We start from the raw sequence: 17,700 nt of genomic DNA on the forward strand, positions 1-17,700 counted from the left end.
CGCACCGACGTGACGGGATTTACAATGTCGCTCGCGTTTATATACTACATGGATGTCGTGTGTTCGTTAGCCCGAGGCGATCACAATCCATTTTTAACGTTCATCCCATCACTCTACTCTTTATACTCTCGTTCGATATTCTAATAATTTCACACGTTTGTCGAGTCTTTAAACTGTGATCGGCAGGAAATTTTTTGATAGAGCGAATAAATTATCAGGAGTGTCTGTGGAATATTAAATGGATTATACTTGTGACATGATCCGTCCTTTGTTTATGCATGCGCAATATTTGTATGTTAATGGAACATCTGTTTAGATCAAAGGTAAAAGACGCATATTTTACTCATGTTTTGCAGATGTCGAGGAATTATTGGGCAAACCAGTGCAGGCCGAACTCTCTACCGAGACTGGACTTGACGTGGCACTGGATGCGCTCGTTGACCTGGGAAATGGTAAAAACTATAATAAAAATGTTTTTTTTATAAAAAAAAGTTTATAGCAAAGTTTGATATAATGTCAAAATTGTATAACGTCAAACGCAGTTTCTTTAGTTAACTCTTTAATTTCTAGATATAACTTCTGTAATTAATCCTTAGAGAGAACACGAGTCTATTTTTAAAATCTTACATTTTTCCTTGAGTAAGATTGTTATAATTCATTATTTGATTTCTTGTCTAAAAATATGACACTGTTTCATCGCTACTATACCTAGTAACTTGCAATACGTTTAAAATGCGTGTCATAAAGACATCATGAAGACATCATTTGGAACATACATGTCTAAAAGATATCTAAAAGACATCATAAAGAGATCTTTTAGACAATGTCTTAGACTTATTGTCTGAGTAATGGCTTTCCTAGCCTATAAAAATCAATTGCATAATAATTTTTAAAAGCTGGAGGAATGCATTTTTCGTAAAATTTATCCGCCGTGAAAAATTATTAGGATTTATTATTTTGCAGCTGAAAGTTTGAGTCTTACTACATAAATATATAGATAGATATTTTCTTAATTTATTACCAAATTCCACAACATGAGAAATTAGCGCTCTTTGTGATTCCGGCTGCTATATTTGGTACGGATATCACCGAGAATATTCTATACTAGTTTATTAAAGTAGCAAGGTGGCTGTACTCTGAAATGTTTGCATATTTGTAACCGTAATATCTACACAACGTACTCGTGTTCTACGTATAATATTCATACGTCAAATTATACGTTTCGTGTGGAAGAGCGACTGCGTCATTCATTCATTGCCTCACGAATTGCATGCGCGGTCATAATAAATTTGACGACTTCCGTGGTTTCATCGGATTCTGCAGTGCATTATCCAATCGTTCATTCATTCATCGCACCATTTACTCATCACTCAAGATTACATGTTTTGATAGAGTATAGTGACGCATATTAAGTCACGTTCATTAAAATTTTATTAATTTGAAATATATGACTTTTGTAGAAATGAAAGAGATGCCAATTTTAATCGCTTCCAATTTAACGCATTTTTTTACACTAAGTTCGTTTGCGCTATGTTTGTATATATATTTAATTCAACGATATTGCATGTCTGATACGATTCAATTAGTCTAGTGCATTTAATTAAGACGTTTGTGCAACATATACGTAAATGTAACATGCTACTTTTGGAACCGCCAATTTACTAAACGTTACGGTTGATTCAAATTGTTTCTGGTAATGTTATTCGATCTTCAAATGAATTCGCCACCGTTAAGTGACCTTCTCAGCCTGGAGTGTCACTTAGTCACGGTACTAAGTTACTAAGAGTGCACTAACTAAATTAGCAGGTACTGCCGCAACTACGAGCCTCTCGCTCTTGCTATCTCCTTTCGAGCAACTCCTTGCCTAATCACTACACGTGTATCATACTTACATGCTATACTTAGTGCTCTGTACCGGGTGTTCTGAAATAAACTCTTAATACGTGGTTTACTTACAGGAACTGTTAATGAAAGCCGCGGGAGAGTAAACTGTTTCTCAGAATAAATTGAACGTGTTTTCTTCTGCGGAAGATTTATTTCAATCAATAGAGTATGTATAGCTTATCCAAGCTATTAAGAAGTACAAAAGTTATGTGGCTCTAATATAGTCGGATACCCGGAAATGTATATGAATCTCTACGAAGTAAAAGTTGAAGTAAATAATAGACTGCCGATATTAAGCCAACGTAAATAAGAAAAGCAAAGTCACACACACCCGTGCTAAAAAGTTTTAATTAGACAAAATTTGAACTGTGTGCACAAGTAAAGTTTATACAGACTGCAGTTTGAACTGCATTATTATTATTAAATGTTATATTTATTTCCCGTATGAGAAGAGTGATTTCACTGAAGTATATAAAAATTTAGCTGGATACATGTTTGAAAATAATTTTGTTGGACCATACTATAGTATACTAGAGAAATATCATAGTACAAGTAACGTATACTATGATATTCCCCTAGTTTTACGTATATGCAATACTTTTCAAGAATAGGGGCCCTGAGCAACTTAGCCGTCCTATACAATTATCTTGATGGTCTAACAAAATTATCTTCAGAGCTGAACCTACTGTGTTTAATTACATTTTTAGATACTAGCATTTTTTCTGTATAAATGTATTACTAATTAGTGCCGATATATTTACATAGTATAATACATATAGTTGGTATGTCAACAATTTTTTATTATTACGATTTCTTTAACTTTTTTTCTTTGCACAATATTGCGATGATATTTTATGATAAAATATCATTGCAATATTGCACAAAGAAGAAAAAGCTGAAGTCAGTGTGCTGATTTGTAGCACACGCCGTATACTTTGTTTAAAGATGTAGCCACGGGGCACGACTCGAGGGTTGCTTTCCTTGACGGCTCGTAGCGAATTAATTCAAGTAACGAAAACCTGTTATAGTGGCAAGTGCTCGGAGACGTGATATCGCTATCATGTATTTCTCATCAGCGCAGACAAAGTCTAATACGTAAATGGCAAATAGCGGTCTCTTATAAATTGCTTCGTTATACCGCGCGTTATTACTTTCGGTTGTCGACTAATAGTTTGATAGCTTACTCAAGCACCCAGTATGTCGAAAGTTTGTCCTAAGATTATTAAGTCCATCGATCTGAGTTATTATCAGACGTAGACGAAGATAAATGTAGATAGTTATTAAATTACTAAGAGAAATTTACATTAGCGATCTAGAGTTGGTTTGCACCTTTCAGGATCATATTCAAAGTTTTCCAACATCTTGTTAAGAAATAAATATTCTGCAATCAATAAGTGTCTCAGTGCTAGTTGATATTCAATTCCATAATAAATACATGCAATCCAAGTGAGTTCGATTTTCATAGAGTAAACTTAGATGATTTCTGCATTAGTTTCTAAAGGTAGACCGAAGGTAAGAACAGTGAATACGGACTGTATTAATGGTATCGTATCGTATGTTTCAGCGACGCAAGAGTTATCTGCCAAAACCGAATCTTTGCTCAGGGAGGGTGAGAGAGCTCACGAACTCGGATTGGAATTGAGTAGGGAAACGAACAAGATACGACGGGACTTGGAAGGTGCGGTGAGAGCATGCTCGGGTCCAGATCGTTCTCTTTGTGCTGTCATTGACTCTTCGGGGATTCGCCTGGATCTACGGATAGAACGGGTGAATAAACTTTACGATTGACGTTCATTCAGTCTAATAGCGTCCCAAGGTTCGCTCAGGATAAACGATTCGATTCGTGGCAATATTTTCTTTATAATATTCTATTTTATTTATATGAATTAAATAATGAACATAGTTCAATAAGTATGGATAAATAAAATGCATTTGTAAAGAATTAAAATTATAGTGGTTAATATTTGCATAATCTAAGAGCTATATAACGATATTTATTTTCCATTATCTCTCAGAATTTTAATTAAAACTTCTCTTTCTCTCTTCCTTTCTCTCCTCTCTCTCTCTCTCTCTCTCCCTATTTTATTTAAAATTTATGCGTGACTGAATCAAATTTTTTTACTTTTATTTCTATTCTAATACGTCTTATTTTTTCCTATGCTTATTTTATATTCCTCTACAATTTAATTATACTCTTAATTACTGTAATTGTATGAACTTTATAATCGCAATTTTTACATTTTATATTTTGGCACAATTTTTATATTTTGATTTTATATTTTATATTTTAGTACAATTTTCTTGTCATTTGTCAGTTTGTAAATATTAATAATATTAAATTAAGACAATAATTGTTTAAATTGATTGTTTGCAGTACAATGTCCAGCGAAAACTTTCAACATTTTTCTCTTTATTTTTTATTGATCACATGAAGCTTACACGCTTTATCGTATGTACACATAAGTAATACATTTCCAAATTTAAATGCACCTTTCTCTCATCGCCATTGAATGAATACAACTACGTTATATGGTAATAGCAGTATTTTTCTCGCGCCATTTTCGTTTTTCCATCTCAATTTATCATTCATTCAATTTTTCCAAAATAGACATTTACCTCGATAAATAAAATCCTATTAGTAAAAAATGCTACAAAAAAATACACAATTTTATTTGTTTTTTTTTTAATCGCACTGCTTTTACATCGCTTCAAATAATTTCGCTATTTTATGAAAGATATTAAATCGCTAGTTTAGATTCGCTCACCGCTGACACAATATCGATCCATTCTTTACTCTTATATAAGTAACTCTATTCTTATATTGTTCGTACTGATAGTTTCAGAATGACGAGTCAAATTTTAATAACAAAATAAACAAATTCAAATTTTAAAAAGATCAACTTTTTATAGCAAGAGATATTAATAAAATTTTTATTTGTCTTTAGTTTAAAATATACGAGCTTTAAAATAAGAACTAGATCTACTACTTGTTTTACTTATTTTGAGATATCCTCTATATTTCTTATCGCAGCTACTGAGGGACGATCGTCTTTTGCGTTTACGAAGCACCAGTCGGGAAAATTTGACGGAAGCAGGACGTCAGGCTCGCGGGGAGTATCTCCACGTACCACATCACATTGCCAGGACCACACTGGATGCTCGCAACCGTAGGTAGAATATTCACCGTTCCATTTTTCGAATTGATATTATATCGGAAAAGTTACGAGAACTGCGTTCTCGATAGCGAGTTTTTTTTTTTCGATACAAACCAATTGCAGCCAAACATGCACTCGGAGAATTCACGTATGTGGACTCTATGAAATTTAGTTGAGTGTATAACTGTTTGTCTGAGAAGAGCTAGAATGTGGGAAGGAGATAGGTAAAGGAGGAAAATGATATGCTATAGCGTCAGAAAAGTTTCCGACATTGATGCCATGTATTATAATACGTTATGGCACACACGACGCCGCACAGAAATCGCGATGACACTTCAGCGTAGAAACTTCGTTGAAGGAGCTCGAGCTCCCGAAGAAAGCTAAATTAGAGCTTTCATTGCCAGGTTCCTCTGGATGTTATGCGAGATGACGCGAATTAAGCTGGATAAATGGCTCACGACGTTTCACTGGCAAACTAACAAATGATACGAACAATTGGATGCTTTTCACGGCATAACTCGCTAATTTATGAATGCGAAGATATACTGTGTACGTACATTTCTTGTTCTCTTCATATCTTTACATATTGTTTAATTAACTCTGTATAAATTTTTCCATGATAGAAATTTGATTTACTGATATTTTATCTTAAGATTTAAGTTTATAATTACTTATATGTACTAATGACTTACATTTTATCACATAATAATAATAATACATAAAAACCACGAATTTTAATAATTTTATAATATTTAATATTCATATATAATAGATATAATTAAAACTTGAAAGCTTATAATAATTACAGTTACAATACTAAAATGTCTATTTCCGATTATTTCTACGAACTTGTATGAATGTGTCAGCTTTATTCGTGGAATAATTCCCACGTGCAAATTTAGGCGGCAATCGGGAAGGAAAGCAATCTGCAACTACAAATAATAGAAGGGAAAGATGAAGAAAAGAAACATGGAAGCGTGGTGAACACTCATCACGATTAAACTGTAGTAAATGTCGATAAATCTCGCTCTAGTTAGTCACTGTGTGGAATGCATATTTCGACTACCTTAAAGAATAAAGTCTTACGGAGCTTCGAAGAAAATAAGTCTGATGGATTTTGTGGCGCGGGAATTATTTCCATCGCGCGCGCGCGCGCGCGCGGCGCGCGTGAAGATGCACGGTCGAACAGAAATGCATATACTTGTTTCAACATTTTACGGTAGACTTTCGGTACTTTAAACACTAACATCAGTGCGTTTCGTATAACTTGAAAACTTTAGCAGAAGGAATAAGGGCGACGAAATCCGACTTTGATAGAACAAAGAGTGTAAAAAATAGATTCCTCATATTGGAAGATACGATTATAAACGCTTAGAATGCTACATATATTTCGAAGCAGACAATATCAAACTTTTGAAAGTTTTTTTGAATGTTCCATATTTCATAAACAATATGTCGACGCAAAGTCAATATCGAAGAAGTAGAGATGCAATAAAAAAGCAAAGTTCTGAAAAAAATATTCTTTTTATACATTCATAACACACACGTTATCTTCATCGATTGCTCTCTTCCTCCTTACTCTCCTTATCTATGCTATGAATTCTTGTCTATATGCACTATGTAGGTATATTATATTAGGAACCGTGATATATTTAAGACATATTATAACTTTGAAAGAAAGTAAACAAACCAGACTAAAACCAGATCACGTTTTATCGTGAACGAAGTTGAGAAAACACAAACTTGTTAGTTCTATGGAAGTGCATTTTGATGTTCTAATAATTAAAATATTCGGAATCGATGCAATCAAAAATAAGTTAATGCAAATACAACAATGGTATGTTTACCCTTTTCTTACATCGACAAAATTTATGTTTACGCATGATCCGCTTGTATATTATGAAGACTAGAATCCTCTGAATATTTTTCACCGTCTCTCAACCATCTTTAGAACACCATCTTTAGAACATAAGATTGTAATTCTGCTTTCGCCAAGCTTTATAAAGAATATCTTATTTCGAATTCAAAGCTTTAGTTTTCTAAAATGTTGACAGCTTCCAAGAAATATATGTGATTCATATATTAATTCCTTGCTGTGTTGCATAAAACGCGAATAAATTTCCAGTGTGAAATATTCCGAATTCGTACAATAAATTATTTCTACATGAAGGATTATTTCAAGAACGATCTATAATCATAATAGTTATAATAAAAATATAAAATAAAATTTAAATCACTGACTGAAGATATTCTACTTAAAATAATTTAAAAGATATTACAATTTTTTTCTACGTAGCACGCAATAATATAACCAGTATTTAAAGATTTTCAATATTTATACTTATTATAGATAATTTTTTTATAAATGTTATATGTCTCTTTTTCGGTGACTAATATATCATTCCCTTACTTTAAAAATCACATAATTTTAATTAAAATAAACATACTTAATTTTAAAAATTAAAAGATTATTTTTCCGCAGAAAAAGTGAAAAATTATTTTTCACTTAACTTGAAAATAATTAATTAATAAAATAACAAAAAATATATTAGCAACATAATCAAATGTCACTTTAATTATTTTTGTTTTATAATTCTTAAAAAACTCTTTTTGAATGATGACGTTTTATTAACAATTTTTCATGAAGTTAAAGTTAGTTCCTTTTTAATAATTAATAATTGATAATTGATGTAATGTTTACTTAATTCATTCACAGTAATAATTCAAAAATTACTAATTTTTTAGTTGTATCATTTTTAAAGCAAGGAAGTGATAAGTTGCATTTTTATTTAATTGAGCTTAAGTAGAAACATTTTAGCCTAACAAAAAAAGCTTATATCAATTTATCATACATGAAATCATCTTGTTAAACGATCTTCTACCTTCTATATTCTCTCCTGTTTTTTAGACTAAGTGCAGAACGTCGCGTTTCTCAATAGCAGTTTTTGCACACTCTTCCTGCTCTTTTTCCACATACTGTATAAACGATATTTCGTCATGGGCCGAAGGGAATTTGTGTCAGCATTTCTGCCCCAAAGTGCGATGAGCACGAGATCTTGCAGCGGAAAAGGGAGAGTCAGGAGACTTTATCCTTAATAGACAAACGAAATGCGGTAAATGCTTTGAGCAAACATCTTCATGAACCCTGCGATCATGTTATATATCTTTCCCAAGACGCCCATATAAACTTTCACGATAAGATTGGTGATCGATGCTAAGAGAATCATGCGTTGACGGCCTGTTGTGTCGGACAGTATCACGGACCTATTTCACTGTTTTGTTAGATGATGATATGTGTACCTACTTTGCAACGAAAATGAAATGAGCTTAACAAAAAATTTATAAATAAATTACATACATATTATAAACATATATGTATATGTGCACGTGCGATCTTATTTATTAATCTAGCTATTTTTTTTACCAATAAAATATTGAAAATAAAAGTATTTCACATAATTTTTAGACAAAATTTATAAGATAAGAAAAAGAAAAATTAAAATAAAATTAAAATAGTTTAGAAGAATTTCCATGATGCAAATGATGCAAATGCGTTTATAAAATTGTATTTATTAATTTTGTTTATTTTTTTTCTCAAATTCTATATTCTCTTCTCTTTCTTTTCGTTTATAATTGGTTTTCATTGACACGCAGCCGTCTGATGACAGTATTACAAATTGTCATTTGTCCACTAAAAAAAATTTCTGGTTGAAAATGGACGAATCAGAAATTTCTGGTTAAATTTATTAAAATTCTAGTTGAGATAACCGGAATTCTGGTTGATAATAGACGTAACCAGAAAATTCTGATTCGTCCATTTTCCACCAGAGTTACTGTTTAATCCAACCAGACTATTTTTCTCAGTGTCCTAATCAAATATCTGCGATAATTATATATATATATATATTGGAATTTGGTTATATATAAACGCGTATATTCAACAAAGCAAATTTACATCATTAAATAGTTGCAAGTAATAACATATAAGCGCATCATATAAAATCCGTGTTGTTAGATGATGAACATTGCTTTTTCGATTAATAAAACATAAGGATGCCAAAGAAATTATTAATAAAGAAAATTGAGAAGATTCCCGAAGGAACGAGGGATGATGGATGCTACAGCGCTGGAATGTCGATGAACCGAAGAGACGCGGACTTGTACTCCTGTCGACTTCTCTCAACTCGCCATCGACCAATAATGTTTGTCGCCCGCCGCTATCCATCGGTAGACAGATCCGATAGAGCGGTGACGGTCGGCATCTAATGCGAAATCCATATCGCATTAATATTACTACGTGAAAGAAAAGTTGCAAAAAATTTGTAAAGGTTCGTCCTATTGCCGGGACGATAAAGTCGAACAAGTTCAACGTCTGTCAATCGGAGGTTGTTACCAAGCACTTTCTGCACGCGATGAAGACTCTAGATTATTACGAAGAAAGTTTGGCACTGGAATAATGTATTCTATGTGTTAGTACAAGATAAACTTTCGAATGACTCGATGCAGAATTCCATATAGAATTGATGTGTAGTAACTCGTACTTCTTTATAGAAAAAGCAAGATATTGCAATTGGGTTTTTCAATATCCGCTTCTTATTGTGTTAATAATATTATCAGTTAGTTAGAGTGAAAATTATTACTTGAGAAACTTTGTCCTCGGAAGAGTGAAATATTATGAAAACAATATGAAATTATCCTGAGAATCTTGTTATTTTGCGCGGTAATTATGCTAATTTCACAAATAACTTCGAGAAATACCACGAACTACGTCTAACTTGTCACTGAGATAAAATTGATGATATTTTATCTTTGATTACAGGATTAATGATATTTATTTTTAATATATTAAGAATTATATTATCAAAATTTAATGCATTAAGATATATCCCATACAGCACAGAACATTGAAAGAATGTTGCTGAAATATTGCAATGTTGAATTTTGAAGTGTCAATATTTTAGCAATGTTTTATCTATATTGATTCTTCTACATTGATTGTTAATGCTGCTGCATGTTGAACAATATTAAATAAATTGAATCACAAATTAAATTTTTATTGATTTTTCACATTGATTATATTAATGTTGCTGCAACATTGAAACGACATTGAATAAATTTATATATCAAAATATATTTAATTTGGTAAAAAATGAACATTAATAAAATATCATGTAAATAGAAAATTTAAATCACTTAAATTGATCTTTTAATGAAACTTATTTTTAAACGATATATGTTTACACAAGAATCACCGCACGTGCAGAATGCTCGCGCGTGTGGTATTGTTTGTGTTTGACCAGTCCGATGTGCGATGTCGACTTGTGGTCTTTCTACATATCTATATGTCACAGTTATGCATCCACTAACCTTCAGTGTTCGTGGATCATCGAAGCAGCAGTTCTCGTACGATTGCAGAGATTCAACGTCTTGGATGGGATACAAGATTGGATGGATGACCGCTTAGGAAAATAAGGAAATTAATTCCCTTGAAGAGGAAAGCAGTTTTTTTTCAATTATAATTTTGTCATGTGTATTTCGAAATATGATGTTAATTAATAATATTTATTTTAATAATAAAACTGAATTAATATGCGAAAAATATTTTACGTCTCACAGACATTGCAATTCAACGTTTCTGCAACGTCTCTTCAACATTGAATCTACATTTTGCGATTTTGTTGCAATGTTCGCAATGTTGCAATTCAACGTTTCTGAGATATTGATTCAATGTTAGTGTACTGTATGGGTATATTTTTCAATATATTTTTTATGAATATTTTTTTTTTACAAAGCACTGATATACATTCTCGTATATAGAGAACAGCGAAAAATTATGAAATATTTTATATTTTGAAAATTATAAAATATTTTATATTCCAAAATTTAATATTTTGTAGAGATTCGACGTGAGATTAATGCAGCACGTGTCAGGATTGTCGATCACATGCGCACTGTAGAGAACAGTTTTGAACTCTCAAAGCAGCTTATAGACTCTGTAAGGAACATCACGGATTACGTTGTACCTCCTGTTATCGCTTTCGAACATATCAGATGGATCATTGGAACAGGTACATAAAATTTTTCAAGATTGCATTGAATATTTTTCTGTTTATATTCACCGCACTAATATTTGGAAAATGATTGTAGACATCATATAAAGCATTTCCAAGTGAGTGACGCATGTAAAAAAATAATTCAATCTGAAGTTATACATACAGTGTAATATGTTACATTTTTTACATACACAGATTTCCGAGGGGGTAACCACTAGCTGAAATATTGTCCCACAGATTACATGACATCATATGATTTCATCTGATTACAAATAATTGTTTTCACTACATATGAAGTAATTTGGTAAAATATACGAATTTATTTAATATTATACAATGATTTATCATGGTTGCATATGTAATTATCGGATTATACATAGAGATTTTATATGAATTTTATAATGATTTCGAGGACTCTGTCCCAAGATTGCATTAAGTGGTTATCTCCTCGCAGATTTCTTTTACAACTCTTGGAGAAAATTTTTAATAATCTTGTTATGAGCGAAAATAAGACGTATATACATATACATTGTATTTTAAATAAGATTTAGGATAAAGTATTCAAATTATTTATACAATTAAATACGTATAAAAAATAAAAGTAATGGTTTACATACAATAAATAATTATTAAATAAAAGAATAGTAAAACATCAATATATAATAAAACACGAATATATGTATATATTAGACATCATTTATAAGAATAAGTGGCTGATAAAAATTAAAATATATATAACGTTCTAAAATGTTCTGATTACTTTTAATATGTGCAGCCAGTGCCCTGTGTATTTTACCAATTCTTTCGTTACTGATTGGAGCTTTATGCTGTCGCTGTGGATCATCCGAAAATAAAGTGCGTCCAACTCTTTTGTGGTAAGCTTTATGTAACTCGTATAAATCATAGTAAAAGCAGAAAGTCCTGTTACATTTTCCGTGGCATCTTTTATTGCGTTATATTAGATAAGATTTTATGACATTAAACAATGCATTATACAATGGATAGAGTACGATAGATAGTGATAGAATTCTTGTTATTTGTTTACTATACAATACCAATTTTATAGAAAAAGTATGATAGGATCATATCTGGTGCTGACGAGTATTAACGATACACAGCTTATAAAATATCATACATATTCATAAAAATCCTACCGTTCTCAATCAACTTTTTTTAACAGTTCTGTATCAACTTTTTTGCTAGGGTCAGTACTTATAATTCGTTCTTTTTTCAAAATCATTTTAAATAATGTTTTAAGATACTAATACGACTCTATGATTGGCTTATAACATCTTAAGAGTATTATAATAACCAATCACAGAGCTGTATTAACATAAAAATAAACTTTATGAATACCAATCTTCAAGTTTAACGAAAGTGATGCCATTTTCTACAAAATTTATTATAAAAAAATCACTTGTTAACCGAATTGTGTTGCCAGACCGAAAATGTAGTCGGCTCGTGGTTTTAGAACTATATATATATAATTACTCTGAAATATTAGCTTTACATACTACTAATAACACTATGTAGGTATGTTATTAGTAATATGTAAAGCTTTAGTTTAAACCGAAAAGTAATTTCGCTTCTTAGTTATGTTTCTACATATCGGTCTAATGTCTAATGTCATTATTGTTTATTGCTTTCATTAATAATTTAACAAAAGTATCGCAAAATTTTTTAGACTGATTTTATTTCAGCATTAAAAAAGTAACAAAAAGTAACAAATTGTTACTTTTTATGTAATGATAACAATATTGAGATACTTTTGAGAATCAATAACTAATAATGGTAATCAACTATTATTTTTATTCGGTTAACGAGTAATGGTAACTAGTTATTTTTAAAAAGTAAGTTTCCATTTTCTGCTTATTTATACATATATAGGTATATGTATATATGCATTGTAATAACATTTTTTTTCTATGTAAATTCATTATGGACACTTAGCGATAATAAACCATGTGTTACTGATTTTATTATTCCTAATTATTATACTATAATATATAAATATTGTAAATTATTATTTAAAATATACTATTTTAGAAATAAAAATTAAATAGAAATAAAAATTAAATTTAAATTTAAATTAATTATTTCTCAAGTCTATATATATATTTTATTAAGTTATATATATATCACAAGCGTGACGTAGTAATTAAGTTATCTTATCTTTTTAAAATTATTTTATCTACCTGAACAAAAAGCGCGAGCTAATAAATATTATATCAAGTTTATAATGGATTATAAGATTGTTCAGAACAATTTTATTCACTTTGTACGTTTATTTTGTAAGCAATTATATTCATATTTTTCATTATATTATATCATTATTTCATTGTTTCAGTATCTTTTGTTTTCAAATTAAAGGTAACTTTATGACACATTAATTATATATCGTATTTGTACTATTAATGATGTGATATTTTTGATATAATAATATTGCTTTTATATAATATTATAATATAAAAAATATTATGCAAAATAATATGATAAAATAAGTTTCATATCTTTATTAAATAATAATTTTTAAATATTTTTATAAAATGTATTTTATTTATATTTGTACATACATATATTATAATTCTATTCTATCAATTAATCTTACAATTAATCTTACCTATTCAGAGAATAGTTACTTAACATATTTTTACTTTTCAATGACGGAAAAATGTGAATTGTTGGACAATATTATTTTATAGTTATTGTTTAATATGTTTTTTCTTTTTTAATAACTGTTTTATCCATATTTATTGTTTCCAAATACTAATAAACCAGAAAATAGTCACTAATATACAATACGTTGTTTAAACCACTCCACACGATCATTTATGTAAAAAGGGAAATATTGCAATATAAATAAATATTTATATTATGATAAATTATCATTTACTAAGTTCTGATAACAAAGAATTTGATTTAATCATTTTAATGGATATTGTATAGATCTAATAAGACAGATCATCATATTGATTGTGCTGATCGGATTTCAGTGGTGTAGCTACAAGCTGTTTCGTCTCGATTACACTATGGGCAGTGTTCATCATCGCTTTGGGTATCGCTAGTCATACAGAAATGTTGATATGTCGACCGCTATACGATCCTAACTATCATACTATGGAAGTTGTGTTGGAAACTCGAATGTTTTTAGGAAGAAGGCTCACATTTCCTCTCAAGGATCTCTTTGAGTAAGTTTTTAATTAATCTAATAAAGCTTCATGATATTTGATCTTAAATTATTGTAGAGACTGCAAATTACAAAGTGGATACTGTTACAAGAGTTCTCGACTAAAAAACATTTTTTAAATCCTGTCAATCATATTTCTAATAAAAATATATTTTTTATGACTAGGAAAATAATGTTTTAGGAATTTTAACGAAAACACCGTATCGTTGAGTTTAATAACATTTATTTTTATGTAGTTTAACTGTACACTGCAGTGTAAATTATACTTATATTTTTTATTACATCCCCTCAGGTTATAACATGTAGACACAACGACCGGTTACAATGCGTATTTTCAGCAATGTTTATTTCTAGAAAATGTCGAAACAACGAGGCAGCTTATCCCGCCTTGGGGTTGGAAAACGCGATGAAACTGGAATATTTGACTGCACATTGGGCATGGCCAGGCCTGCCTAGAGCAATCACAAATGTCAAAGTCGATTTGAAGGGTCTACAAATATTAACGCCGAATTTACGACAATGTCTCCAGGATCTCTTACACGCCTGTGGTTTGAATCTCACCGCGCATAGAATTATGGTACTTATCACAATTCATTTATAAATGTTTATTTGTCACTCTCGTTAAATATACTCCACCTTTTGATTTTTATATTCCAAATGAAAGCAAAGATTTTGTATTTTAAAATAAAAACGAAGGTTTTTAGACTTTAACAACTTGATTAAAGCCTTGAGATTACTTTGAAGAATTTTTTCGAAAGAAAAATCTACTGGCATTAAAGGAAAGTAACAAATTGCGCAGCTGCATCACTACGTAGTGCTAGACGGTACTATGATAAACGACACAGATTTCACAACGAGTTGTTTCCATGATTATGGTGTAAACTACTAATTAAAGTCTATTTAGCTGTGCATAACTACGCCAATTTATTAAGTGTAATAACGTACACATATATACATTTATTTTAATGTTTTATAATCTCTATATGGAAAATTATTCGTATAATTAACACACTTTTCCATTTTTTACAATGATATTTTAAGTAGCAAAATTTTGCAAAAAAGGTTACAGGAAAAGTTGATAATATGATACTCTGATAATGTAGACTCCATGTACAATTTTGTAATAATTAATATCATTTTTTGCAAAAGGTTTTTAACTTATTTTTAGAGATAGATATCAAAACAATTGCTGTCACAACTGGCGCAATCTTTTTGTTGACAATTAATATTGATCTATTACATTACAAAGTATACTAAAGTTTTTTTTATATGATTTTAATATTAAGTTTAACATGATATAGTTCATGAATAATGAGTCAAGTTTAATATCGAATTTAACATGATTAAATTTGTATATAAGTAACAAGTTTATATTCTAAATTAATTTTTAAGTTGTTATATTCTTCTATTTGGAGGAGATAAGTAAATTAGAATTAACTGTATTTTCGCGAGAATGTAATTAAATGTAAATTTGTCAGTGTTTTTGTATTGGACTCCCTAAGTTAGTAACGTGAGTTCCGAGTTTTTAACGAGAAATGTTTTAATTGTTTTTCGTAAAAAAATTTTAGTGTTTATCATTTTATTAAAAAGTTCCAAGAGGACTTTTGCAAAGTGAAGGAGAAGTGCTCGTAATAAACATTTACGAGGATAGGATTAACGCAAAAGTATTAGGAGAATATATTCACGAAAAGAAACTTCTGAACTTGATAATATCTTAACATGGTAATTAAGAACGTTCTTTAAATTCAAGCTGTTTAAACTTTATTAGAAATAAAAAAACATGAAAAAAATCAAATTTTATAAAATAATATGAGAGGGGAAAGCACTTCATCATCACATTCAAATAGTCACATCATAATATCGCTTTTCATTTAAACAATTTTTTTTCTTTTTGTGAATTGTCTTAATCATTTCAAATGTATTTTATATTAAACTTAGAATAATAAATTATTATTTGAGATATCGTTCACTTGAATAAAATAAAAAAATAAAAAATTGTACAAAAAAGACAAAATGAGAACTCACCTTACCATCTTTTCTTTCATACTTTCCAGGAAATCATCTTTTTTATTTCTCGATTATCACAACTGCTATTTTCTATCCGCTCACAGATTCAAGGTCCGATTCTGAGTAAAGATATAAATACATTGTCCGATCAATTGGACAATGTATCCCGTCAGCTACAGGATCGAAGTATTGCTAGGGAACTGCAAAGCATTGGAATAACAATGCGGGATCTGACATTGCGACAGGTGAAACCGCTAATGAAGTTACAGGACGATCTGGTCTATCGTCTTACAGTTTTAGAGTTGCAGGTGCAACCACTTTGGCGTCAAGTCAATCAATCGATCTCGCATCTAAGGACAATACAATATTATATAGATCATCAGGGAGAGAAGATTGCTCAGTTGGTGAATAATGATATTCAAAAGTTCTTCTTCGCAAATTATTTTAAAAAATACATACATTCTATTCATAAGGCAGAAAGTACCATAAATATTAAAATTTATCGTTCAATAATCGTATGTGCAGAAAACAAAGTCGTATGTGGACCGATTATCGAATTATTTAGATCAATGGCGGACTCACGTATTCTCTGAGATGGATACGGAAATATCCAAATGTCGACCTTTATGGGACGTTCTAGAAGGATTAAGATATTTACTATGTGCTCACATTTTAAGTCCTCTTGTATGTATAATTTAGTATATCAGTTAAATATTAAATAATTTTATTATAAGTGAGAAAAACAAGAAAAAATACAAATATTCAATGTGTGATAACAGAAATAACTGAAAACAATTAAAATTTCATTTTTAATAAAATGTTTTATATGTATAATCTATACTTTCAGGACGGTTTCTGGTTTGTCACGTTGATAGGCGCAATTGTTATGATAATTAGCACACCAACAGCTCATATTTTGTCACTAGTATACAAAAAATCGTCTAGTTTTGTAGAAGATGCTACCTTACTGTCAACAAGAGCGTTAGTATTCTCAATTAATTGACAACCTAAAAAAAAAAAGAAAACATAAATGATAAAAGAACAAAAAAATATATCTTTTTTTTTCTCAGAGAAAGTCTTAACACGGATGACGACAGAACGTGGCAGATGCCAGAGTAAGTAAGATTAATGTACTTTCTTACTTTATATTTGGATAATTACAATATAATATTAAAAGCGTGTATAAAATCATATTTCATTAAAATTATGTTATTATTTGTATTTGTCATGTTATTATTTGTAAAATTTTGTTTATAATTGCAATTATATTTTACAGTCCACCGCCGCCTCCACAAAGCAATTGGTAACAAACGAAGGCGAAGGACGATGACCTCGCGTTGCAGGCAGACTCAGAAAGAAACTAATATAGCATTAGGATTTAATATTAGCAAAAATATTGATGAAGCTTAAAGTA

General features: G+C 30.2%; 1 protein-coding gene across 1 annotated transcript; it reads left to right on the plus strand.

Annotated features, from left to right (window-relative positions):
* The first annotated feature begins 158 nt into the window (after positions 1–158).
* LOC108758100 (prominin-2) lies at positions 159–17,642 on the plus strand. Its single transcript, XM_018502885.1, has 13 exons — positions 159–291; positions 357–452; positions 3,449–3,651; positions 4,916–5,051; positions 10,937–11,107; positions 11,868–11,967; positions 14,086–14,280; positions 14,634–14,856; positions 16,391–16,690; positions 16,812–16,970; positions 17,134–17,267; positions 17,357–17,401; positions 17,563–17,642. The coding sequence occupies exons 1-13, from the start codon at positions 279–281 to the stop codon at positions 17,591–17,593; spliced, it is 1,806 nt and encodes a 601-aa protein (XP_018358387.1). The 5' UTR covers positions 159–278; the 3' UTR covers positions 17,594–17,642.
* Positions 17,643–17,700: the final 58 nt, after the last annotated feature.

This window comes from Trachymyrmex cornetzi, unplaced genomic scaffold (genome assembly GCF_001594075.2).
Source record: "Trachymyrmex cornetzi isolate Tcor2-1 unplaced genomic scaffold, Tcor1.1 scaffold1501, whole genome shotgun sequence".
Lineage (NCBI taxonomy): Eukaryota > Metazoa > Arthropoda > Insecta > Hymenoptera > Formicidae > Trachymyrmex > Trachymyrmex cornetzi.